This window comes from Arachis hypogaea, chromosome 5 (genome assembly GCF_003086295.3).
Source record: "Arachis hypogaea cultivar Tifrunner chromosome 5, arahy.Tifrunner.gnm2.J5K5, whole genome shotgun sequence".
Lineage (NCBI taxonomy): Eukaryota > Viridiplantae > Streptophyta > Magnoliopsida > Fabales > Fabaceae > Arachis > Arachis hypogaea.
In genome coordinates, this window is record NC_092040.1 from 90,045,760 (window position 1) to 90,073,701 (window position 27,942).

At 32.9% G+C, this 27,942-nt stretch overlaps 4 protein-coding genes across 6 annotated transcripts; 3 read left to right on the plus strand and 1 right to left on the minus strand.

Moving 5' to 3' along the window:
- The first annotated feature begins 9,376 nt into the window (after positions 1-9,376).
- On the plus strand, positions 9,377-13,097 carry LOC112801804 (uncharacterized). Its single transcript, XM_025844737.3, has 2 exons — positions 9,377-12,201; positions 12,394-13,097. Exons 1-2 carry the CDS (start codon positions 9,447-9,449, stop codon positions 12,804-12,806), a joined length of 3,168 nt encoding a protein of 1,055 aa, XP_025700522.1. The 5' UTR covers positions 9,377-9,446; the 3' UTR covers positions 12,807-13,097.
- Positions 13,098-13,695: 598 nt separating this feature from the next.
- Positions 13,696-16,560, plus strand: LOC112801809 (uncharacterized). 2 transcript variants are annotated; one of them, XR_011882233.1, is made up of 6 exons: positions 13,698-14,362; positions 14,939-15,081; positions 15,308-15,492; positions 15,971-16,084; positions 16,177-16,384; positions 16,464-16,560. XR_011882233.1 is itself a non-coding variant. In XM_025844745.3 (5 exons), exons 1-5 carry the CDS (start codon positions 14,000-14,002, stop codon positions 16,302-16,304), a joined length of 933 nt encoding a protein of 310 aa, XP_025700530.1. In that variant the 5' UTR covers positions 13,696-13,999; the 3' UTR covers positions 16,305-16,446. The 2 variants fall into 2 exon arrangements, 1 of the variants encoding a protein (XP_025700530.1); XM_025844745.3 differs by lacking the exon at positions 16,464-16,560 and having other exon boundaries at positions 13,696-14,362; positions 16,177-16,446.
- Positions 16,482-20,763, plus strand: LOC112801808 (alcohol dehydrogenase-like 6). 2 transcript variants are annotated; one of them, XM_025844743.3, is made up of 11 exons: positions 16,482-16,618; positions 17,857-17,958; positions 18,069-18,205; positions 18,290-18,327; positions 18,544-18,866; positions 19,362-19,444; positions 19,551-19,626; positions 19,723-19,784; positions 19,978-20,073; positions 20,185-20,346; positions 20,530-20,763. In XM_025844743.3, the coding sequence occupies exons 2-11, from the start codon at positions 17,916-17,918 to the stop codon at positions 20,644-20,646; spliced, it is 1,137 nt and encodes a 378-aa protein (XP_025700528.1). In that variant the 5' UTR covers positions 16,482-16,618; positions 17,857-17,915; the 3' UTR covers positions 20,647-20,763. The 2 variants fall into 2 exon arrangements, with proteins under 2 accessions (XP_025700528.1, XP_072093518.1); XM_072237417.1 differs by having other exon boundaries at positions 16,519-16,537.
- Positions 20,764-20,964: 201 nt separating this feature from the next.
- LOC112801807 (uncharacterized) lies at positions 20,965-25,534 on the minus strand. The gene is made up of 5 exons (XM_025844740.3): positions 25,115-25,534; positions 23,869-24,811; positions 22,930-23,096; positions 22,351-22,611; positions 20,965-21,742 (listed from the first exon to the last, which is right to left on the minus strand). Exons 1-4 carry the CDS (start codon positions 25,303-25,305, stop codon positions 22,404-22,406), a joined length of 1,509 nt encoding a protein of 502 aa, XP_025700525.1. The 5' UTR covers positions 25,306-25,534; the 3' UTR covers positions 20,965-21,742; positions 22,351-22,403.
- Positions 25,535-27,942: the final 2,408 nt, after the last annotated feature.

Here is a 27,942-nt window from a genome sequence, read left to right on the forward strand (position 1 = left end):
AGGATCAATTTGCAACCCAATTATTCAATTATCTACGTGATCACTAAGCAACCGAATACATACTTATTCTCCAATTTGTAAAACTTAACAAATGCATTGGTAAGCATATTAGTTTAACCTTTTATTTAATATATTTGTTTATGTTATATCTGTAATCATATTATATCTATTTTTACGTATATATCTTTTTAAAAAATACTCTTAGTATTAACACATGGTGTATTAGATAAATATTTTAAAATTAACTGTATCATATGATAAAAATAAAAATTAAAATAAATAGATATTACAAACACAAATACAGGCACAACCCATTTAATCTAACTCCAAACACAATCACAATAAAGAACTCTCTAATCCACCCATTTAACTACTTTACCTACTTTTATAAATCTACCTAGCAATTCTCCTTTTCTCTTGACCAGTATCATGAAACTCATTATAATTGGGGTCTAACTGCTACCTGTTACAACCAAACCCACAAATAACTCTAAATCCAAATAAATGAACAAACCTAGCGGCCACTCAATGACATAAAGAACAAACATGTGCGCGCCGTCACATGTTTGCCATCGCCGCCCACCCATCGCGCCGTCACGTGCTCGCTATTAGAGTAGATTAATAAAAGCGATTAATAACTACATTAGAGTTGATTCACTGAACACCAGATTAAGAAAAAACGAACAACACATATGATATGTTACTTTTTTATTAAATTCAAATTAATTTAACAAAATAATTTAAAATTATAATTTTAATTTTATCACATGCATGACAGAAGTTATTACACTTATTAGCATAATAAGTGGTTACCTTTGCTTTACAAAAGAAACAAAGTACTTATTATGCCTAATTGAACTTGGCCAAAAATCTATGTTCAAGAAATATTAAAAACTAAATTTAAAATTTACTCGGCGCACAAATACTCTCGTGTTAAAAGATAAAGTAATTTTAAATTATTTAATATAATATTTTTTAATAAAATTATGGGATAAGGATTGTTTTGGTCCCTACATTGAGGGTTAGAATCGAAACCGTCCTTAATATAATTTTTATTTAAAATCGTCCTTAACATTTTATTTCGTATTAAAATCATCCATTTTAATAAAATTTTTTATTTTATTACTAAATTACTCCTATTAATAAAAAATTATAAAATAAAAAAATGACGCGAGGAGCAGAAGAGAAGGGAAAAAGGGAAAGGACACGATGGAGGGGGAAGGAAAAGGGGAAAGGGAGAGGGAGAAGGGGAAGGGGGATGGCGCTGGCAAAGCGTGGAGCCGCCGTCGCTGTTGCCGTCGCGAGCTAGAGAGAGAGCTTCTGCTTCTGCACCGCCGCTCCTCCCAGCCGTGTTCTCGCCGCTGCTCTTCCCCATTTCTGCTTCGACCTCTGCTTCTGCTTCTGCTTCTGCTACTTGCTTCGCCTTCTGCTTCTTGCTTCGCTTCTTGCTTCGGCTTCTGCTCCTTGCTTCGGCTTCTGCTCCTTGCTTCGGCCTCTGCTTTCTACTTCTGCTTGCGTTTTTGCTTGAGTTTCAGCTTCTACTTCTTTTGCTTCTGTAACTGCTTCTGCTTCTACTTTTAATTCTGATTTTGATTTTTTATTTTCTGATTTTATTATTATTGTGTGTTGATTTGGTTGTTGAATTCATTAAATTTGTGTTGATTTGTTGAATTTCTGATTCTTTGATTTGTTGAATTTGTGTTGATTTTATTGATGTTGTTATTCTTGGTGGTGGAGGTAAATGTGTTGGTGGTGGTGGAGGGTATTTTTGTCCGAAAAAAGTTAAAAGAACGATTTTAATACGATATAAAACGTTAAGGACGATTCTAAATAAAAAATTACATTGAGAACGATTTCGATTCTGACTCTCAATGTTAGGAACTAAAACAATACTTATCTCTAAAATTATTTAGTTTAATTTAAAAATATATTAATAAATATTATATTATATACAAATACTCTATCCATGTGATTAAATTTAATATTTTATTATTATAAAATAATTTTATATGTGCATTTAATTATATAATATTACATTTTTTTATTAACTATAAAAATAATAGTCATTCAAAACAACAGATATAATTAAATAACAATACAAAATATTTTACACTACATTAAAATTTAACTCATTTTTATATCATAAATTTTATCTTACTCTATAACCCACATGAATAAAACTTAAAACGAAATAGATGGCTAACATAACACAATACATAACCTTCTCAAGAATAAAATTTTTACTCTGCTATAACTAATTTGAGAAACAAAAAAGCAGTATAGAAGTATCGTTTTCCACATTAGAACATCAAATCCTCAATTCAAATAATGAACTAAGAAGTTATATTCAAACAATTTTTTCTTGAAAATTATTATCTCCTTTTGATTTAATCCTTTGTTGATCATTTCATCCATGAAATAAATAGCATTATCAATCCTTTTGATTTGGCACCGCCCATGGATTAATGAAATATATTATAATATATAGGTATTCTTACTCAATATAAAAGACGAGGCTATCAGCATCTAGAACATCATGTCTATTATATATTGTGCTTGAACTTATCTAAATATATATATATTTGGTTTTGGTTGAACTACATGCATTTTAAACTTTTGACCAATTTCCAGAAGCTAAAGATTTCGTGATACATTCGGACACAACGTGAAATAAAAAAAATATTTGCAACAAATCGTTTTCAGCGACAGTAATATTAATACTATATGAAGGTTTATGGCTAATCCTCAATTATATATAAATTGATTCTGACATTTGTAAACTTTATGCACCACAACATTATTAGTAGTTTGGATCGAATTACTTTTTGTAGCAATTGAATAGTCAAGCTTAACTCTTTAATTCTCTGGATAAATAACTATTGCAAATTTTTTTTATAGCTATTTATTGATTTCCTTGTTCATCACTTTGAATTTGGTAGTTTGATGTCTGGTTGACCAAACCGATGCAACTTTTGATTTTGGGATTTTGATCGAATTATACAGTTTAACCATCAAATTTTAACATATAATATACAAATTTAAGAAGATTTATCTGCATAAAATTTGAGGATACTGAAACTTATTAGGGACTTTTTAGTTAAAAATAAATCAAATGTCCTATTATCTTTAGTGAAAAGTATAGAAACTCAAATGAGATTGTTTGAAAGAAGAAGAAGAATAGGGAATAAAGAACCAAAAGTTGAAACATATACAGAGAGAGAGGAAGAATTCTTTTACATTAGAAAAAAATAATCAACTATTATTTTTGAGTCATTCAATTTGTGAGAAAGTCAATTATAAATCTCAACCAACCCATCAAGATAGGAGGTAAGGCTACTATTTATACTAAAGAGGCTCAATAGAATTTTAACAAAAATTTGTTATTCTCATCGATAAACCCTAACTATCTTTATATTGCAGACTCTATTTTCTTACTGCTTAGCAAGACTGATCCTCAATATCCCCCTCAAGTTCAAGGTGTGCTTTGGCACAACTCTGAGCTTGTTCTTGAGCCGTTCGAAACTAGCAGCAGATAATGACTTTGTCAAAATGTCAGCGACTTGTTCTACTCATGGTATGTGAACCACTTGGAAAGCCTTATTATTCACCTTCTCTCTAACAACTTGAATGTCAAGTTGAAAGTGCTTAGTCTTCTCATGTAGTACAGGATTTGCTGTGAGCATAACGGTGCTCATGTTGTCACAAAAAATCATTGGAATAGTTGCCAAAGGAATCTTCAACTCATCAAGTAGATTTCTAACCCAAGTCACCTCCGCTTCACACGATGCTAAGCTTCGAAATTCTGGCTCAGTAGATGACCTGCTTATAGTTGGTTGCTTCCTACAAGACCAATTAACCAGATTAGTTCCCAAGTAAATGCAATAACCTGAAATAGATCTTCTGTCTTCTAAATCTGTTGCCCAATCAACCTGTAATCCTTGCACTTATGTAGAAGTAAACCATGGTCTTTTGTCCCTTGTAGGTACCTGAGTATCCTCTTCACAGCCTTCCAGTAAGCCAAAAGAGGAATGTGCATACACTGAGAGACCTTTTGAACAGCAAAGCTTAGGTCTGGTCGGGTTATAGTAACATATTGTAGAGTTCCTACAACTGACCTGAAGAGTTTGGGATCCTCAAAATGTTCTGATCCAATAGACAATAATTGTAAGGATGAGATCATAGGAGTTGGCATAGGAAAAGCCTCACTCATCCCTAGCTTAGATAAGAGATCTTTAATGTACTTGGTTTGTGAAAGGTGCAGCTGCCCAGTTTTACTTCGCTGAACCTCAATACCAAGGAAATATGATAATTTACCAAGGTCTTTTAAAGTAAAGATTTTGTTCAAGTTCTGAATCATATAATTTTTTTCAATGGAATCATTACCCGTTATTATAATATCATCAACATAACAAAGAATTACATAACATAATGAGAACCATGCTTAATGAACAACAATGTATCTAATTTTGTGCTATAAAAATCAAACAGATTTAGAATTTTGCTAAGTTTTAAGAACCACTCACGAGGGGCTTGTTTCAGACCATACAAGGACTTGTTTAACTTGCATACAATGTTGTCTGAATCATGAGAAAACCCAACTGGCTGATGCATGTAAATAGTTTTTTTTAGATCACCATTAAGAAAGCATTATTAAAATCAAATTGTCTAATAATCTAGTCTTTTGATAAAGCAATACTCAACACTAATCGAATTGTAATTGGTTTAATAACAGGGCTGAAAACTTGTTCAAAATCAAAGCCTTCAGATTGGTGGAAGCCTTGTGCCACCAATCTAGCTTTGTACTTTTGAATGGAACCATCAGGGAGTCTTTTGATGGTGTAGATCCATTTGCAGCCGATGATCTTAGCATTATCAGGTTTGGAGACAAGAGTCCATGTTTGATTTTTAATCAACGCATTATATTCTTCTTGCATAGCATTCTTCCAATGTGAAATGGCTAATGCAGCAGAGGAATTCTTAGGTGGCTGTTCTACAGAGGCATCAGAAAGTGTCCTAGTGATATAGGCTTTCGGTTTAGAATTTTCAGTTTTAGACCTTGTAAGTATGGGATGACGATTAGCAGTTAGGGGTGGAGAGGTATTAGCATGAGGGGATTTATGAAGTTGATTTAGAATGCCATTAGGATCAATGGGGGGAGGCTTATCTGTGGTCCTGAGACAGAAGTGGTATTTAGTATATTAGATTGAAGAGTACTAGAATTAGCAAGATCAGTATTAGAGACAACACTAGAGAAAGAATTGTTGGACAAAGAATTGTTGGTATGAGGTTGATTACTGCTGCTAACATGTATTATATTGGACTTGTTAAGGTTAAAATCAGTAGAGGAAGAAGTAGCATTGGTATTGTGAATATAATAGTGACTGAAAATAGTGGAGGGTATAACAGGACCTATACTAGCTATAGAAGTATCCGATGTAATAGAAGAATGAAATGAATGCGTAAAAAATAAGTCTTTATAAAGGAAGGATGATTCATCAAATTGAACGTGTCTTGTGATGTAAATTTTGCCACAAGGAGAAAGGCACTTATAGCCTTTTGAATTTGGAGCATATCCAATGAAAATACATCTATAAGATTGAAAATCAAGTTTTGTTTTGCTATAAGGTCTAAGAAGAGGGTAGCAAGTATTACCAAAGACTCTAAATTGATCATAGTCAGGTGTAGATTTGAATAGTGTTTCATATGGAGATTTCTTATCCAAAACCGGGGTGGGAATGCGATTAATGATATGTGTGGCTGTTAGCACAGCTTCATCCCAATATGTTAATGGCATAGAGGCTGTAGATAACATAGAAATACTCATCTCAATGAGATGCCTGTGTTTTCTTTCAGCTCTGCCATTTTATTCAGGGGTGTATGGACAACTAAATCTTTGAATAATACCCTGTTCAGCCAGGAATTGAGTGAACTGGATAGAGGTGTACTCACCTCCATTATCAGACTGAAGAACCTTGATTTTATGTCCTGTGAGATTCTCTATTTGTTGTTTAAAGAGTTTAAAAGCCTGAAATACTTGAGATTTAGTGACAAGAAAAAACAAATATGTATATCTAGAGAAAGCATCAATAAACGTCGCATAGTATCTAAAGCCCAAGTGAGAAATCACGGGTGCTGGACCCCAAACATCAGAATAAACAATTTGTAAAGGTGTAGTATAAACAGTAAGGGATGAAGTAAATGGGAATTTATGCATCTTGGCATTCATGCAATTCTCACACACTTTTGAATTCAACTTTTCTTTATTATGAACTAAGTCAGGATTACAATTTGAAAAAGCAGAAATTACAATTTTCATGGCCGTATGGCCCATTCTTTTATGCCACAAGTCTAAAGAAATCATAGAAGCAGTAAAGACACATGGTTTTTGTAAAATAGAAGATGTGTTAGGGGTAGCAACATTATAGAATTTGTAGATTCCTCCTTTTCTATACCCTTGTAACAGCACCTTATCAGTCCACTGGCATTTAACAAAACACACATGAGCATAAAATTAAAAATACACATTATTATCTTCAGCAAATTTAGAAACGCTAATTAAATTTTTAGTGATTTCATGTGAGTATATTAATGTCTGTAATTGAAAAAATCTATTTGAGTCATAAGCATATAAATAAGAACTTCCAACTTTAGATATATGTAAACCTGCACTATTACCAATTTGTATTTTGTCAGGACCAGTGCAATCTGAAAAGGAAATGAAATTTGATGAGTCTTGTGTAATGTGAGGATCAGTCTTGTTAAGCAGTAAGAAAATAGAGTCTGCAATATAAAGAGAGTTAGGGTTTACTGTTGAGAATAACAAATTCTTGTTAAAATTCTATTGAGCCTATTCAGTATAAATAGTAGCCTTACCTCCTATCTTGATGGGGTTGGTTAAGATTTGTAATTGACTTTCTCACAAATTGAGTGCACTCAAAAATAATAGTTGATTAGTTTTTTTTCTTTTTGGTGCAGAAGAGTTCTTCCTCTCTGTATACGTTTTAACTTCTGGTTCTTTATTCCCTGTTCTTCTTCTTCTCTCAAACAATCTCATTTGAGTTTCTATATGGTATCAAGAGCTTCTGGATTCTTCAATCATGACAGATGCATCTGTTAACTCTAATCCTGGGAATTCAAATTCCTCCAATTCTGCAAATTCAAACCCTAACAACAATGTTCTTGCAAACAATTTTTCTTTCCCATCACATCTTCTAAATACGAGACCTTTCAACCCCATTAGTGACAAGCTTGGAGAAAAGAATCACAAGACTTGGGAACAGCAGGCATTAGGAAGACTGATCCTCAATAAAAAGTTCTACATCAAAGTAAAATATTTAACCAAGTCTAACCAAATTATTATAACAACTTTTTAAATTATGCGCCCCTTTCTTCTTCTATGTTTCCTTCTCCTTCCCCGTTTTCTTTGTCTTCTTCTTTCAAATTTGTGCACGTAGGTTTTTCTTCTTTCCTTCTTCTTCTCCTCCTCTTTCTTCTTCTTAGTATTCCAAATTTGCACTCGCAGATGTTGCATCTTCTTCTTTTTCTTTTTCTTTTTCGCTATCGTCATCACCAATAACACTAACATTTTTCAAACATCTTTATCAGTTCTGATTTTCTCTGCTGCCATCATTAAATAATTTCGGAGTTTATTTCTTAATTTATTTCGGTTTATTTGTGTGTTAATTGAGGCAAGTTGTGATCCGAACTGGTGTTGGAGATCTAATGCTTCAAAGACTTACTGAACAAGGGATGGTTATGAATGGCTCTTTGAAAGAAAGGTTGCATGGGATACAAATGAGAATTGGTTGTGGCTTTGGCGTTTAGGAATACCTAAGAAGGTCAAGGGGTTGATTTGGCTCATCTTGCATGGGGTCATTCCCATTGCTAGCTTTCGTTACCGAAGACGCTTAACAGCGGATCTTTGCCCAGATGTAATGAAGCACCAGAATCTGTAGAACATTGCCTCTGACTTTATAATAAAGTGAGTCCGATTTGGGAGAGCTTGAAGGTGGGAATGCAAACTTGGGATGTCGCCTTGGATTTTTAAAGTTGAGATACTTATCAATAGCATCAGGTGAACTCCAATTAACACACAAATGGACCAAAATTGATTCACAAATGAATTAAAATAAACTAAAAATAAACTGAAATTATTTAATGATGGCACTAAAAAAAATAGAACTAATAAAGATGTTAACAAAATATTAGTGTTGTTGGTGATGATGATAACAAAAGAGAAAAAGAAGGAAGAGGAGGAGGAGGAGAAGGAAGTTGCATTATTAAAACGTGCGTGTAATATACACTTGGTGTGATAAAGATAGTTTTTGTTGAGTTTGAGTCAATTTGATTAGACTTGGTTGCCAATAACACTTAAATGTATAGCTAAATTGTTATCCTTAACTTAAATAACTAAAATTTTAAAGTCTAAATAAGTTTTACTCTTTGTAAAATGCATATTTATTTTCTTGTAATATTTTTTATGGTTTTGGTTTTTAATGTTTTTAACTTTTAATTTGTTGGCTTCCTATGATTTATTAACCTGATGTAACAAAATGACACATACATAAATTTTTAATGAAGAAAATTAAAAATTAAAAATTATTAATAAGGATCAAAATAAAGTATTTTAAATTTTACAAATGGCTAAAGTAAATTTAAAAAGACAAATATATATTTAAATTATGCTAAGATTAATTATCAAACCAAAATTATCAAATACTATATACTTCAAGAAAACCTACTGCTTAAAAGAAATTTTTTACTTGATTTTAAAATAAAAATACCTTCTTAAAGTTATATCCACACACTTTAAAATTATATAAAAATAATTTTTAATAAATACTTAAAAAAAATTCCCCAATAAAACACATCCAAACGGTATCTTCATAAATATATTTTAGTGGAGTTTTATTAGATAGATAATAATATTTGTAAATAACATGAATAATAAGTTTTAGAATTGACCTAATAAAGTAAAAAAATATTTCATCTTACATTAATGACATTACTTCATAAATCTTAATATTAGGATAATCATCTGTACACCTAGAGAATTGAACATAATCATCTGCGAATTGAACATCCGATAGATTCACTGTTCATATTATTTAATATTCCCATTATCTATCTATATTCTTCCATTTTGGTATGTTTGTATTGCGGTGGCTACGATAGTTATAATATTTTAAAAATATTACTAAAATTAAAATAATATTTTTTAATTATTTAACAATATTTAAAAAATATTAATAAAATATAAGAAATTATAATTATAATTTTAATAATATTTACATAATCACAGTAACTATTGTAATGACAGATATACTAAAATTCAATATATATTCACTACAATAATAGGCATATTAAAATTGATCGTGTATATAATAAATATATAAAAGTCCAATTTTGGAAGCAAAGCAAACGATAAAGTTGTCAACAGCATTCATATGTTCTTCATCTTCTTTCTTCGTTTCTTCCTTGCAAATGTAAGACATATTCAATATTTCACACAAAACCAGGGAAAAAAAAAACATTCCAAAATGAAAATCTCAAAACCTTCATGGTACTCTCATACTCTGACTTTGTTCTTCTTCATCATCATCATTATGATGAGTCATGTTGCAAACTCTCAGTCTCATCAGCTCTATAATGAAGAACATGCAGTTCTTATGAAGATAAAACAGTACCTTCGAAACCCACCATTTTTAAGCCACTGGACACAGCAATCATCAACTTCCAATAACAACCACTGTTCTTGGCCTGAAATAAACTGCACCACCAATGGCAATTCTGTCATTTCACTCACTCTCTCCAATTCCAACATCACACAAGCCATACCAACCTTCATTTGTGAACTCAAGAACCTCACTTTTATTGACTTCAGCTTCAACTTCATCCCTGGTGAGTTCCCAACATCACTATACAATTGTTCAAAGCTTCAATACCTTGATCTTTCAATGAACAATTTTGTTGGCAACATTCCTGATGATATGCACAGTTATTTATCTGAATTGAGGTACCTTAATCTTGGTTCTACCAATTTCACTGGTGATATTCCTTCTAGTATTGGAAGGTTAAAGGAACTGAGAGAGCTTAAGCTTCATTATTGTTTATTCAATGGAACCGTTCCTGCTGAGATTGGAAACTTGTCCAATCTTGAGTACTTGGATTTGTCTTACAACACCATGTTCCCAAGTTGGAAATTGCCATCAAACTTTACCAAATTGACCAAATTGAAACTCTTTCATGTGTATGCTACAAACTTGGTTGGTGAAATTCCAGAGAACATTGGAGAAATGGTGGATTTGGAGAATTTGGATATGTCACAGAATGGTTTAACTGGTGGAGTTCCCAGTGGCTTGTTCCTGCTGAAGAATCTGACCATATTGTACCTTTTCCAGAACAATCTCTCCGGAGAGATACCTAAAGTTGTTGAAGCATTGAATTTGGTTGATCTTGATCTTGCACAGAATAACCTCACAGGGAAAATTCCAGAAGTTCTTGGAAAGCTTAAGAACATTACTTGGTTGAACTTGTCACTTAATAAGTTGTCAGGGGAGATTCCAGAAGCCTTTGGTAGTCTTCCAGCTATGGTGGATTTTCGTATGTTCTCCAACAATTTGTCAGGTACTCTTCCATCCAAATTCGGCCGCTACTCGAGGCTTGAAACCTTTCTGGTTTCATCTAATATTCTTAGTGGAAATTTACCAGAGAATTTATGTTACAATGGCAGGTTACTTAATTTAACTGTGTATGACAATAATCTTAGTGGTGAGTTGCCAAAATCACTAGGAAATTGTAATAGCCTACTTGATCTGAAAATTTACAACAATAAGTTTTCTGGTAACATTCCTAGTGGTCTTTGGACATCTTTGAATTTGTCAAATTTCATGGTGAGCCATAACAATTTCACTGGTGAGCTTCCTGAGATGCTGTCCTCTAGCATTTTGCGGCTCGAGATAAGTTTCAATCAACTTTCTGGTAGAATTCCAGCTACTGTGTCTTCTTGGAGTAATGTGGTAGTGTTTGATGCAAGTAAGAACAACTTGAATGGAAGCATTCCACAAGAGCTAACTTCTCTTCCAAAGTTAACAACCCTATTGCTTGATCAGAACCAGCTCACTGGGCCGCTTCCTTCGGACATAATCCATTGGGAGAATCTAGTGACTCTGAATTTGAGACAGAACAAGCTCTCTGGACAAATACCAGATGCACTCGGCCGGCTGCCGGTGCTTAGCCAGCTTGACCTTTCAGAAAATCAATTCACTGGCCAAGTTCCTTCTCAGCTTCCAAGACTCACCAATCTCAATCTTTCTTCCAATCATTTGACAGGAAAGGTTCCATATGAATTTGAAAATTCTGCATTTGACACCAGCTTTTTGGACAATCCTGGCCTTTGTTCTGATACCCCGGAACTGAACCTTGCATTGTGTAATTCTACTCCACAAAGATCAGGCAAGGGTTCATCTTGGTCTGTTTCTTTGATTACAAGTCTTGTTGTAGCAGCCTTCTTAATGGCTTTGTTGGCAACACTCTTGATTATGAGGCTTTACAGAAAAAGAAAGCAAGAATTTGATAACTCATGGAAGCTAATTTCATTTCAAAGGCTGAATTTCACAGAATCAGACATTCTCTCCTCATTAACTGAGCAGAATATTATTGGCAGTGGTGGATATGGTGCAATTTATCGTTGCCCTGTCGATGATTTCGGCTATGTTGCTGTGAAAAAGATTTGGAATGACAGGAAGTTAGATCAGAAGCTCAAGAGCTCGTTTCGCGCTGAAGTTAATGCGCTGAGCAATATTCGCCATACTAACATTGTGAGGTTGTTGTGCTGCATTTCAAATGAGGAATCTATGCTCCTTGTTTACGAGTATATGGAAAATAGTAGCCTAGATAAGTGGCTGCACAAGAAGTATAATAAGGCCTCCAATTTCTCAAGTTCAGCAGCAGTGCATCATGTTTTTCTTGATTGGCCAAAGAGGTTGCAAATAGCAATAGGAGTTGCACAAGGTTTGAGCTACATGCACCATGATTGCTCACAACCTATTGTTCATAGAGATGTGAAAACAAGCAACATTCTCTTGGATGCTCAATTCAATGCAAAAGTTGCAGATTTTGGTCTGGCTAGGATGTTGCTCAAGCCTGGTCAATTGAACACCATGTCAACTGTGATTGGATCATTTGGCTACATTGCTCCTGGTGAGTGAAATCCCAATATTCTAGTTCAGAACACAAGAGAAATGTGTTGCTTGAAGAGCAAGTAATCATAATCTGCACTTCTAGTTTGTTATAACAAGTACATTGCTTGGTTAAATTCTATGTGCCTTATATTTTTGCACTGGCCTAAGTTTCTTAATGTATATATGTGTTTCTTTATGATTGAAATTGCAGAATATACTCAAACAAGAAGGATCACTGAAAAGATTGATGTGTTTAGCTTTGGTGTTGTTCTGTTGGAGCTGACAACTGGCAAAGAGGCGAATGATGGAGACCAACACTTGTCTCTGGCCGAGTGGGCGTGGCGCCACATTCAGATAGGAAGCAACATAGAAGAGCTTCTAGACAAAGATGTCATGGAACCAAGCTACTTGGATGAAATGTGCACAGTTTTCAAACTTGGGGTGATGTGTACTTCAACATTGGCTTCTACTAGGCCTTCCATGAAGGAGGTGCTGCAAATGTTGCAACTCTGCAGAGATCAATTTGATTATGGAGGAGACAGTAAGTTAGGCCATTATGATGTTGTTCCTCTTCTTAAGGATTCAAAAAGTGAAACAAGGTTGGATGTTGTTGATACTTTATAATAGAATTTTGATGATATACCTATACACACGATTGGATGTTTATGTAAAAATATAATTTAAATTGTTATAAGTATAATTTTAGAAGTGGACTTACAAGTATGTTAGTTTTAGTTACAATTCTAGTTCATACTTCATAAGATAATAGAATGTGAAATTTACCAAATTGTAATTTAGAATTAGCAACAAACTAAGACTCTAAGAGTGACATATTTGGAGGGTTGTTGATGAGGCTTGACTTGGTCTGAGGCCATGGTTTTTGAAAAATGAAAAGTGGATTTTATTGTTTGGTAAGTAAGTTTCAATGGTCAATATTGACTGCCGAAATTAATTATGAAATATAGTTGCAAACTTGGAACATAAAAGAAACAACAAAGCAGATAGATCAAACTTTTGTCCACACTCCACACCAGTTGACCAAGAATAAACAATGAATATGCTGGGACACATTTTTTCCTTCCCCACACTAACTGTCCAAAGTGCCCATCACTTCTTTTTAGCGTGTATCATGAATCATTATCATGCTTGGATTTATTTAATTAAGAGTAGACTGACAAATAAATTTTTAAAAATTTAATTTTAAAAAAATAATTATAGAAATTAATTTAAATAAATTTTTAAGAATTTATTTATTATTTTATTCTTTATTAATTTATGGCTTTTTTTGTTATATAAAGGAAAAAATGAGTTTAGCTGTTGCGCATCTTAATACTGTATATTAAGATTATTTATAAATTTATAAATTTTTATTTTAATAAACCTATAATAAATATATTGAAAATTAAACTTTATATATTTTTATAAAAAAATTTTACTTGACAACTATAACACGTGTCTGTTAAATCCCAAAAAAAAAATGATCAAAATACATTTCTGTACATAGTTTTTCATTCCGGCAATAGTTTGGAACTCTGGATAGATCCATTAATTTTTATTTTTCAAAAATACATCCTTATCTTTTTATTTTTTTATTTTTTTTTGGGACACAGATCCTCTGGAAAATACATACTTATCCTATATATATATTATTTTTCTTTTTGGATATTATACAGTTATTATTTTGACTTGGTCTAGACTCTAGAAATGTGTCAATTTGCCATTGTTCCTTCTCCTTGGATCCAATAGGCTTTTTAAATTTTTTTTGTACATCTAACTGGTTTTTATTTTTTATAATAATTAAGAAAGGGCTTTTCTCAATGACCCAAAACTATGAACAAAAAAAGGAAAAAAGTGGAACACTGGAAACTGTAAAGTGGAAAACAAATGCAGTGCGTGCAAAGCGCAAACAAATCACAATGGCCAGCAATGAAGCAGCAGAAGTAAAAGATGAAGAAGAAGAAAGAGAGGATGCAACAATGGCGAAGTTGGGTTCCTATGGTGGCGAAGTGAGGTTGGTGGTTGATGGAGAGGAATCAGCTGCAGAAGAGATCATGCTTTTATGGGGAATCCAACAACCAACTCTTTCCAAACCCAACTCCTTTGTTTCTCAGTCTTCATTGAAACTCTCCATCGACTCTTGTGGACACTCTCTCTCCATTCTTCAGTCTCCTTCTTCATTGGTACCCCTAATCATCTCTCTCGGTGTTCTTCCCTGTAATTTATTTTATTTGGTGATTCTAACTTGATGACCCTTTTGTATTTTTGGCTCAAATGTGATGACTCATTTGGTATGATGCTCTGTTAGTGATAATTGGCGGTTAAAATTTGAAGCTTGTGATGCTGATAATTTATTGTGGATTGTGATGTTCATTCATTGATAATTTAGTTGTAAGCTATGGTTCTGGCTTCACTCTTCATGCATAATCCCCGTTTCTATGCTATGATTATGATGTGATTTACAGATAGTTTGATTTACTAGCCAATCAATATTGAGATGTTATTATGTTACTGTGTACCAGGTTGGAATATCAGTTTTTAGATTGATCAAGAAATAAGATTAAATAGCATGAGTTTAATTTGTGGATTGCTTCATATTTCATGGTTTGGGATTCAGTGTGTATAAATTTGGAGCCTCGTTAAACAGCTTTTATCTTTTCAAGCTACTAATTTATTTAGTTAGTGAAATTGATGTACCATGAGTTGTTTATTGTTGAATTAAGCTCACAGTTATACCTATTTAAACTTTTGATTTTAAGGGCACCCCTGGAGTAACTGGATCAGTGATGTGGGACAGTGGAGTTGTATTGGGGAAGTTTCTAGAGCATTCTGTTGATTCCGGGATGCTTGTTCTACAGGGCAAGAAGATTGTTGAATTGGGATCTGGTTGTGGCTTGGTCGGGTAATTACGTTCTTACTATCAATTTGTTGGTGCCGAATTGATATAGTTTGTCACTTATTTTCATTTAAATTAGCTTGTAACCTGTTTGACGAAGATTTATGAACTACAAAAGTAGAACTATGATCTCTTGTGTTGACTCTTGTCTAGAAACCAGTGAAGTATCAATTTTTCAGATTGTTCTTACTCAGTTTATAATAATGCACTGTTCTTATTTTGTATTCCTTAGTTGCATTGCAGCTCTTTTGGGTGGTGAGGTCATTCTTACTGATCTTCCCGATAGGCTGAGGCTACTTAGAAAGAACATTGAAACCAACATGAAACAATTTTGTCTACGCGGATCTGTGACAGCAACTGAACTCATATGGGGAGATGATGCTGACCTAGAACTTGTTAAGCCCATGCCTGATTATGGTAATAAAGATTCAACTATTGGCACTAGAAAACTTGTAGGGATGTAGCAGTCAGTTTATGTTGCCGCCCAATCTCCATCGTTTCTCCTTCTTATAGTATCCCTTATTGTTCAACATCTGTTTTCTGTGTCTCATGCGATACTTAAAATTTTTGTTGGTTAAAATACTGTCATCGATCACTACTCACATTTATTTGCAAATATAACTGTTTTGTGGTATTATTATCATGTAATAATTTCTCTACAACTCATGCCTCCATGGTCTTATGAATATAGGCAATTGTTACCAAATTCATAATACAAATATAATTTTGCCTAATGCTAGGGATTTATGGCTTTTGACATGATTAAGAAAGATCCATTTTGGTATATTAGGGCACTGGAGAATATAAAGATAAAGAGTGCCATAAGATGTTTCAAGATTGAGTTAATATACCAATCGATTATCAACTCAATGCTTATTTGATTTCTTCTTTTCAGTGCTTGGATCCGATGTTGTTTACAGTGAGGGAGCCGTCGAGGATCTGCTAGAGACTCTAGGGCAGCTCTGCGGGCCTAATACAACTATCTTCTTGGCTGGCGAACTTCGAAATGGTGAAGGATTTGTTCCTTTTAACTTCATTTTTGGACCCTAATGTTCACAAGTATTATGAGTTCTGAGATCTTTTTTTCTTTTCTGGTTTCAGATGCCATTCTTGAGTACTTCCTAGAAGCTGCAATGAACAATTTCAGAATTGGTCGGGTCGATCAAAATCTGTGGCATCCTGATTATTGCAGCAACCGAGTTGTTCTTTATGTTCTTGTGAAGAAATGAAAGTTTCAGAATTAATGAAACTATGTTACTTTATAGTTTATACTCTACTAGAGTGTGACCCTCCTATGCTAGAATTCATTGTAAAAGATATTCTCCTTCCATATATTATTTTTTGATATCATGCTCATTTTGAGAAGCCTAACAATTTTGTTTTGACAGATAAAAGTGGACTATCATCTGTGAACCATTTTCAGTGAATTCATTCACAACCACTGTTAAGAAGACACAATATTGTAATGCTTCATGGAACAACTAAAACTCCAATTCTTGCTTGGCTATCATCAAAGGCTACTTAAATTCTAACATGTAACAAAGTAAAGTCCAGTGTTGATCAAAGAACTCCTAAAGCTAGATACATATTTACTTTCTAATTATCTATCAATAGAAATGCAAAATTAAAAGTTAGTCACAAAGAGAACATCTGTCAAAGTAGTTGAATTATGAGTAAATTTTATTCGACTATTTTAGTAAAGATTTTTTGGTACTTTTTTACATATTAAATGTATTAGAAAAAACAAAATTTTCCAACTTCATCATATCTCTTAACTAATGTCACTAGGACATTTATCTATCTATCTGTTTTATTTTATCTATATAAAAATTGATACACAAATTTTACCATAATTAAAAATTGACATCTCATCTATTATTATATTATCACATAAGTTTTTTTTTTTAAATATAATTTTTATAAATTTTTGAATTTAACTTTTTATTTATCTCTTCATTTAATAGCCTCCATTAACATTATCTTCTAATTGATATTAATATAAATTAAATCAATAACCTATATATTATTATTACATTATTTTCTAAGAAAAAATAATGCTATTATTTTTCAATAATTCTGCTTATTAAAATATTTTTTCATATATTTTATATAGGTCCAATAACCTATATATTATTTTTTAATAGATTTTTTAATTTTAAAATAAAATTATAAGTTGAAAAGTTAATTGATATTCAACCATGTTAAGAAGAATTGTGACAAAAATACTTGAATTTATTTTAATTTTTTATAATTTTATTTTCTTTAACTTATATAAATGATTGTAGAATTTTATTCGATGATAAAAAATATTTTTAATGAAGTAAAATTTGTATGAGTCAAACTTTGTTGTTTAAGTGTTAAATTGTTAAAATATTATTTTTGTATTTATTTGTTAATTTTTTTATTTAAATTTAACTCATTTGATAAAATCAAATAGAAAAAAATTGATTTTCTTTTTAATATTTTATAAAAAATTTTACTTAACCAAATATATATATATATATATATATATATATATATTGTCAGAATTAATTTTTATTTACTATATCATTGTATTAAATTATAGAATTTATTATGATATAATTTTTTCTTTTAAAAGTTATATAAATTATTTTAGAACTAATTATAAAACTAAACATTCTTCTATTATCATCTCAGTTATATAAAAGCTTACGTGCAAAAATTTTATAGTATTAAATTGGATCTAAATTAAATCCTAATAATAATAATAAAATAATAATATGTCCAGAGCTTACCAACCTTCTCTTTTGATCTGACCAGAGCTTACTTCTTCTTCTTCTTCTCCTTCTTCTTCATCTTCTTGTTCTTCAATCTGCAACATGTCATCATCATCACCAAACCCTCAAGTGATAACCTGCAAAGGTAAAATTCATCTACCATTCTTTTTTTTCTTTTTTTTTTTCCATATTAACATGAATATAATTAAGTGTTGATATGATAATGTTTGTGTTGGATACTATATTGTGGAACAGCTGCAGTGGCGTGGGGAGCAGGAGAGCCATTGGTGATGGAGGAAGTTCAAGTCAGCCCTCCAAATTCAATGGAGATTCGTATTAAAGTTGTCTCCACCTCTCTCTGTCGCAGCGACCTTGCAGCCTGGGAATCTCATGTATGTAACATTCACTTTTTTCATGAATCTAAGAAAAGCTTCTACATTTGGTTCAACATTAATGCAAGATTCTGGTTTTTGCAGGCTATATTTCCTCGCATATTTGGTCATGAAGCATCAGGGTAATCTATAACTAACTACCCTTTACGGATTGATGCATTGAAGTCAAAAATTGATTCTTGGATTTGGTTATTTTTCTTTGGATATCATAAAAATCTTTCCTTTTTTATGATGGTAGATATCTAACATTATGGATATAACTTTAGGAACTAATAAGTTAGTGCAAAAGGTGTTGCTTGCTAGGTAGATATTGAATTTCTAATAGTTTTGCTTTGCAGGATTGTTGAAAGTGTGGGGGAAGGTGTGACTGAATTCAAGGAGGGGGACCATGTGCTAACAGTCTTCATCGGAGAATGCAAGGCGTGCAGGCCGTGCACGTCCGGGAAAAGCAACATTTGTCAAGTTTTGGGATTGGAGAGAAAAGGTTTGATGCATAGTGATCAGAAGACCCGCTTCTCTGTCAAAGGGAAGCCTGTATATCATTATTGTGCTGTTTCAAGTTTCAGCGAGTATACGGTAGTCCATTCCGGATGTGCAGTGAAAGTTAGCCCACATGTACCTCTTGAGAAAGTGTGCCTTCTGAGCTGTGGAGTTGCTGCAGGTAAATGTTTCAATTGAATCTTTTGTTATAGGAAAGAAAGGGGTAATGGCTAGTATAGATAAAATTTTTCCTATTTCTTAAAAGTTGAGCTAATTGGAACTCATTAATGATCCAACACTTAGAACAAGATTTTTGGTAATGTTGAGGCATTATTCAATCATAAAAAGAGCAAAAGTAATTCCTGAATGATATATGCAAGCAACTTGCATATACTGCGAATATTTAAAGTCAGATGCGAAAGCTAGTAGAGTTGAGAGATTGAAAATGATAGAGTTGCAGGTTTAATAGCATTGAAGAAATTTTTAGCTTAAGTGGCATTGGATGAATTGGTAGGCCATAACAGAAATGTTGAACTTATTTTCCTTCTCTTTGTTCTACTAGTCAGGGCCATAATAACCAATAATGCAATCTCTCAGAGTAGAGTATCATAAATTCATAACTCTTAATTCCATTGATAAATTCTTGGTTTCTGATTGATTATGTCACTCATGGAAGGTCTAGGCGCAGCATGGAATGTTGCTAATGTGACAAAAGGATCAACTGTGGTGATATTTGGTCTCGGAACTGTTGGCCTTTCTGTAAGTGCAGGGAACAACTCTATCTGTCTTAACTTTTCAGTTCTCAATTGATTACTAATTATCATTTCCAAACTACAAGATAATTTATGAATTCTCCTTTAATTAGGTTGCACAAGGTGCAAAACTAAGGGGAGCATCTCGAATAATTGGCGTGGATAACAATCCACAGAAGTGTGAAAAAGGTGCCAAAATCAGTCCTGAAATCGATCTGAATATTGTTTTTTCACCTAGCACAATCCTTGGTTCATTATTTGTTATTGTGGTTGTTGTTGCCGCAGCAAAAGCTTTTGGATTTACAGAAGTTGTTGACCCGAGTTCCTACCAAGAACCTATTGCTCAGGTGGTTGTTTATCTCATCAGAAAATATCCAATTTAACCTTTCAGATATATATATATATATATATATATATATATATATATATATATATATATATGGTCATATATCATATCAAATAGCTGCTGCTAGGTTAAGACTTACATGTCTGTGAAACAAGTTTATTTGTAACAATCGTTTATATGTTGAAAATTTTCAGGTTATTAAGCGCATTACTGATGGCGGAGCAGATTTTTCTTTCGAATGTGTAGGCGACACTGACATGATAACCACTGCATTGCAGTCCTGTTGTGATGTAATACTCATTATAGCCAAAACTCTCCTTGTGAAATTTAAAGGCTTTTATTTAATAGATTTGAATTTCATTCTGCATTCCCCCCCCCCCCCCCCCCCTTTTTTCTCCTAGGGATGGGGTTTGACAGTAACACTTGGTGTGCCAAAGGTGAAGCCTGAGATGTCAGCTCACTATGGACTATTCTTAATGGGAAGAACACTCAAGGGATCTCTATTTGGAGGATGGAAACCTAAATCTGATCTTCCTTTATTAGTAGAGAAGTATGTGAACAAGGTAATAGCAAGAGTACCCTGATTATTTTGTTTGATCATTGCTTTGTCTATGTTTATTTTCATGTGGAACATGCAAGTCTTCACTTCAAGGCCTCACTCTCAACTTTTAAGTTCCAAACTCCAACCTACTTTAAATTTGATATTTCAGCAAGAAATATGTACTAATATGATGTTTAATATGCAGGAAATTCAAATTGATGACTACATAACACACAATTTGCCATTTGATGACATTAACAATGCTTTTGATCTCATGAAGGAAGGAAAGTGTCTGCGTTGTGTTATTCACATGCCAAGATAATTCCTGTGGATTTCTATTAGTATTTTCTTTCAAGGAAAACGGTCCAAAATCCAAATCATTGTAGAATGAACTAATATAACTATATAAGAGCTATTCTCTTTAATTTTTTTTTTCAAATTGAATTGCAATTCTTTAAAAAGTTAATTTCTAGAATACCCTTCGGAATATGAAATATTTTATCTTTCCTCCAAGTAATATAGAAACTTTATCTGGCGGTTATAAAAAGTTACATGTCAATCTTTTAGCATGACATAACTTGGCACTTAGCATTGGCACCAAAAGGATGTAAAATGGCAGCAACTCATTGCACAATAAAAATTAGGGAGACTGAACTATAACTATATGTATTTCAACCAAAAAGTATATATAGGTTGTTTCCTTTAAAAAGAACACTAACGGTATTTTCATAAGTCAGGGTCAGATAAGGAAGCTCAACATAGACCAGCAACATTACATTATTTTCATCCATTGTTGAACTGAACTCAGCTAAAGGTTGTAATAATGTAATCACAAAAAGATGAAACTACAAAAACACCCTTTTTGATATTTATGATAGATAATCAAAGATAGGATCCCCAGCGTAGAGGTGGAAGCACCTTGATTCCATGACCACCAACAGCTCCCCTGGTAGTTCCCAAGGGGCACGGTATGAGTTCATATCATCCCCCATTACTAAAAATCTATGCCAATACACTTAAAGAGGTTGCTTTTGCAAGTGCACTTTCCCCTTGTTGAATCCATTACCTAATCTTCAGTCAAATCTTCCCAACTTCTGAACTGACAGCACAGGATAAGTAATCTTAAACTAATTTTTCACATGACAACGCAGAGTTTGTTGTGAAGTCCAAAGCACACAACCCAGATACAAATATTTACAGTGAGAAAGGACCAAGATTGATACAAAAACACTGGACTATGTGAAAGGTCTATGCCACAGTTTTTCCAAGATCATCGGAACAATACAGTGGTTAATGTGCCCTTCACTGGACAAGTACAGTCTGCAAGCACCTTGAAGATCCAACTGCTGGTTACAACAGCAGACAGGAGACATTCCATTGAAGTCCCCCCAATAGACATCAAGCTTGAGAGATTGGAACTGAGGAAAGAAAGCATTGGTTGAATTTTTATCAGTGGTAATGAAAAATTCCTTTTCAGTTGGCATTATGCTCTGAATATTATCCTATAGTTGCAAAATTTCACGTTGTTCCAAGATTTAGACTTCTCTGAACAATAAATAGCTTTATTATTACCAAACTAATAATGATAAAAATAAATAGCTATATTACAGTTCTTTAAAAAATTAGTTGTGTTTTTAATTATTATTTATTTTTACATTTACAGATAAGCTATTCTTTCTGTGTAATACTCATTTAAGGAAAGTGTAAAACTATGTATAGATAGCGGTAAGCTAAAAATTTAGTTTACAAATTAAAGTGTAGTTATAGTTACTTGAGCTCAAGTATCTCTGTTTTTATTATCTCAATGCTTATGTATTTGTTATAAACATCTTGCAAGCAGATGCCAATTACCGAAGTCTCATCATTCTACATTGAACCAATTGAAATTGAAAAGTACCCTTCACCAGAAATTGGTTTCAAAAGAACAATTTGATAATGGAATGGAATAGATTTAGAAAAAGGATAATTTCATAAGTTTCTTTCCTCTTGCCCATTTAATGTGTCATTGACAAGATAACACTGTTACCTGGTTTTCTATGTGAGAATGAATGCCTCAAAACTTGTCAAGAATTCATGAAACTAGTCACCAGTTAAGGCCCTTGGTCTGTGCTCAATAGTATAAAGTGACATCCCTGTTTGTGAAACTGCTCTGACAAATGCCATATTTGCAGTTAAAGTGGGAGCATGCCAATGATCACCAGTGCCAAAGACAATTTTGTTTTTCAATGCCAGCTTCCTTGTGGTTGGGAGGCTCATCATGCGTTCTGAAGGTGTATCAGGAACAACCCTGTGGTGATCCTCCAGTTTGTTATTGCAAATATTATTTTAAGGATTATCAATTTAAAAAATAAAATAAAAAGATAATCAATAAAGAAACTTTCAAGAGTGAACTTCACAACAAATAAAAGGTTAGGAAAAAAGTCCCTTAAAAGTGCAACTGCATAAGTATGTTCAAACACGCCTAATAATTTCGTAAAACAGATGGTGAATCCATGATTAGAAAACTGATACATACTAAAAACAATAATTTTCCATTGCAATTTTTTTCTTTTCCATATATAGGTAAACTGGGTGAGATGAAGATACTATAGCTCATTAAACTGACCTGAGGCAATTTATTAGCTTCTCAGCTCTGAGTTTCTCATTGGGCCCTCCACACATCAATACCAACTCCTTAAATTCCGTATTAACACTCTCACAAATTATTCCTGTCTTCCCATATAAGATTTTACCAAATTGTACATGGATTGGACTTTCAAGTTCGGACATTACCTGGCAACAAAATTGGGCAATGATTTAGCCAATTCACTTGATGCCAATAAAAGCCAGAATAGTTTCTGAAGCTATATAAAATGCACGTTTTTTAACACCATGAACTATTCCACTGTATAACCTTTCTTTAGAGAACTACCCATTGGAAGAAAAAAATGAATAAAAAGTTAGCCAATACAATGAATTTAATGAAATATATAAAAGCACGGGATGATATATTTAGTTAAGCCAAAGAGGAATTAACAAAGGCCTTACAACATTTCAAGGCAGCAATATTGAAAATAACACAACTGGCAAATAAGGTAATTCAGGGGTACATCTAAACTCCCCCCAAAATATATAGGGATAGGATCTTAAAAGTAGGACACAGTTACCTGGGATTTAGATAATGCAGACAAAATGTCAACATGAAAATAATATCAAGGAACAAGTAACACTCCAATGCTAAAATAAAAATCAAAATATTACTGTAACTTCAAAACTAGACCATTGAAGCCTTCAGAATACAAAATTCTTGGAAGTTAAATGATTCTGTTTCATAACAAAATAAAGGTTGCTCATCACATATTTCATCAAGTTCACATTCTATAAGAAAAACAATAAAGCCATCTTACAAATAAGTGGAGTCAACTGCAAGGATCAAAATGAGCATAGACACAAGCATGCAAAAAGTAAGAACATGAAAATCCCATTGCCCCAATTACTTATATACATATACTGTCAACAATAATTAGATAACAAGAAGCATGTAGCAGAAATCTCAATAACTCACTTGGCCAAGCACAAAGTCATAGTTTCCCTTGAACCGCTGCCTCAGTTCAGATTCTGGAGTGGCCAACAGCTTCTTTGTACCACCATTACTAATCCCCGATACAAAAGCTATTAGAGCTGTTGTATCAAAATTTACTAGATTACCTTCACATGAAAGGTTTTCAGGTTCAGTCGATTCAGAATTTCTGTTGTTAAAGGAGTTTTGTTTCATTCCCATAACAATTGAACAGAATGTATCCCCTAAGTTTGTATCAGCATTCTCTTTTGAAGGTTCTGATCGAATTTCAGCTTCCTGTACTGAAAGTCCTAGTTTTTTGGCATTTTCTTCTAAAAGATGCACCTGAGTTTCAGCTTTTGCTACTGAAAGCTCAAGTTGAGAAGAGTCAGCACTAGAACCATGGCCATTACAACTTGTATTTGAACCAACTTCTTTGTCAACAGCAGGGTCGATTTCAAGGACACATGCATCTTTATATGATCTTGCAATAACATTTATCCAGTCACCTTCCGTTTCTTCCAATGCAACAGAACTGAAAACCGAAAACTGCAAGCCAATTTCAGATGCCGCAAAATTATCCCAAAGTTTCTTGCGAACATGGTTGTCAAGCCCATTGGCAAAGAAAAGAATAACCGAAGAAGGTCTTAAAGATAAGGTCGACCGGGCAGCAGCAAGGACTTGTTCAACGCGTAATTTTAATCCTTTACTTCTATGACATCTGTTCCAAGAAATGTACTTTGGATTTCTATCAGATACTATAATCCAAACTGGCTTCCTATTGAGGGTACACACTATATCAACATGAATGTCTTTCAGAGAGGAACAACAATGCTCATTACTTCTAGCTGAAGGTACGAGTGGGATCGATTTGCAAACTCGAGAAACTCCGGTTATAAAAGGCTGCTGAAGAATATATACAACTGCCTCAAGGTGCCCAACGTTGACACTGTTGTCACATACAAACACTCAGAAAAGTATGAAGCAATCAAGCATACAACAACAGATACTTACTCTCATGAAGACCACTTATACCAAAAAAATAAAAACATGATCCAAACACTTTTTAAGTTTTCAAAACCTCAATAATTCTTCACCCTATGTTCCCACATCCACACAAAGTAAACTGTTATGTACTAAAAAGAAGAAAAAAACAATTTCTTTTCTAATTAATTGTAGTATGAACATAACGTTGAGGATCCATGTGAATATTGACCAGTGAAAATCAAACCATGAATGAATCAAATATTACCTGAGGGGTGTGGAAGAGGGAAAGGGACGAGAGAGGAAAGAGAGCTCGGCACGTGCGGATTTGAGGAGTGTTCGCCTGCATGAATCGGTGATGTTGGTGGAGCCACGTGACAGCTGCTGAATGGCGCCGATGACGGAGCTGCACCTCTGCTTCGCCGCTTCCACTTGCGCAACCCTCCTCTGCTCCTCCATTTTGGTTTTTCGAGCTTCTTCGTCAATGGAGATAATACAGACTACTACAGAACCGCATTGTAAATAAAAGACTCAAATATAATTTAGAGTGTTAACGCATTTTGTACCTCAAAAGAATTTCGAGCCAGACTTTTATTTTTTAACTAAAATTAATTACTCGATTGGTTCTTTATAATTAGGAAAAATTATTGTAAAGGATCGTTAGGAAGATTTAATTATTAAAAAGGACCTTTGATATTGAAATTATTAAGAAGGGCCAAATCTTTTTATAATATTTAAGAAAAAGAACCAAATCTTTTTATAAAGAGACAAATATATTTTTAATTATTTTTTATTTATTTTTTATAATTTTTATATTAACAATTTTTTTCTAAAATTTTAGTAATTTTTATTATTTATTTATGTATTTTTTTACTTTTCTGATTTTTTAGCTTTATTTTTCTTGTTGGGTAAAGATCACAAAATTAAAAAAATAAATAAAAATTATTAAAATTTTAAGAAAAATAAAATTTATCAACATAGATTATAATTTTTAGAGACCCTGCATTTTATATTTTCTTTGGGGTATAGCATTTATGTTAATTTTTTTTAAGAGGTCTCCCCATATTCAATTAAGAGGTCGCAGATTCGAGTCTTCTGTCTTTGGAAAAAAAAAGCATTCATGTTAATTTAGCCATTGAATTATAATAATAAAACATGATATAAATTCAAAGGTAATTTATGTTAATAAATAGAGATTAAAATTATACAGATGTCCTACATAAAATTATTTGATTACACATTTGTTTTAAATATATCTATATAAATCAAATTAGATAAATTTAATTATTAATAAGATAAAATATCTAAATAAATCGAATTAGGTCATTTCAATTTATTAAAACAAGTGAAAAATTATATCTGCACTAAATTCTTTAATAAATCTAATCAATCCAATTTAATTTATTATTATAGAAAATACATGATAAATTGAATCAGTTCATAAACTCAATTTACTATAATACATAACACGAAATAAGTATTATTATGTAAGTATCTGAAGAATAATTATTAATTTAAAATTTTAGATGACCAATTTTAGAAAATAATATTTAGTAAAACTGTTATTAAAATTTTATTTTTTATTATTATTTTAGTAATTTTTATTATTTAAGGGAAAATTATAAAAAATAAATAAAAAATAATTAAAGATATATTTGTCTCTTTATAAAAAGATTTGGTTCTTCTTCTTAAATATTATAAGAAGATTTGGTCCTTTTTAATAATTTTAATATTAAATGTCCTTTTTAATAATTAAATCTTCTTAGCGATCCTTTACAATAATTTTCCCTTATAATTAACTCTGTCAGTCACTTAGGTCTTTTGCTCTGTTAATTTTAACAGAAGATAAAATAGTCCCTGACAACTCTAATAGAGGACAAAATAGTCTCTAACCTCCTCTGGTCAAAAAAGACATTGTTCTCTCCTAATTTCTATCATATCTCGCATAACACTAACAGTCTAATATTGTAACTTCAAGCTAGACAATGCACACTCTGCAACTTCAATGTTTATAAGAAGATAAATCCTCAACTTGTTCTCAACCAATTCACACTCAAGAAACTAATGACTATGTCTTTCAAGTACTTGTCGTCTTCGATAGATCCCTGAATCTAGATAGCAAATCTGATTTGTTAAGACTCGTCGTCGTCGTCGGATCTCCCTCTTCTTTTGTCCTATCATCTCCATCATCACATTGTCCACCACTCCAATCGCTTTCTTCAACTTCTTCGAACCAATGTTCAGTAATCGTTTCAGTTTCTATATGAGCGGCAACGACGACATGCTCGTTGTACTGATAGCTTGGATGCGAGATCGAAACTGTCTGCCAACTTGGACTCTGGAAAAGAAGGAATGAAGCACTCGGGGTCTATTTCAAATGAGAATTTGCATATGATGTGGAACAAAAATCTTCTCATGATGTCCTAATGTCCAACAATTTATATTTCTTGCCAGGAAGTGGAGAAAAACGTGCTCTTGAGGTAGTTTTGGAACTTGGTCTTGAGGATGTGGTGGACGTTGTCGGAATTAAAGGTGATATTGTTATTGAGGACGTGGAAGTGGATGCTTCTGGTGGGTGAAGTGCGGAGGAGGTGGGTGTACCAGTCACAGGAATTTAGGAAGTGTGTGGTCCATGACATGTTGAGGTAGGTGCGATACATGTGGCAGTTACACCATGGCTTGATCTTGGAGCTGAAGAGGAGGAATGAAAAGATGGAAAAGAAGACTGTAAAGGTGAAGAAGGAGAGTATGAATTAGGGAAGAACAGTGTCGTTTTCGAACAAAGGGGTAAGGGATTATTTTGTCCCTTATTAGAGTTGTCATAGATCATTTTGTCCCCTGTTAGAGTTATCAGGAATCATTTTGTCTTCCGTTAGAGTTGACGGAACCAAAGACCTAAGTGACTAACGGAATTAATTGTTAGGGAGCAATTGAGTAATTAATTTTAGTTGGGGACTAAAGTGTCTAGTTCGAAATTATTTGAGGACCAAAATAGTTAAATACTCTATAATTTAATTACGAGAAAATGAAAAATAAATCCTTTGAGTTTCTAATTTGAAAATAAATAAGTTTTTAAAACCCTTTTAACTCTTCAGA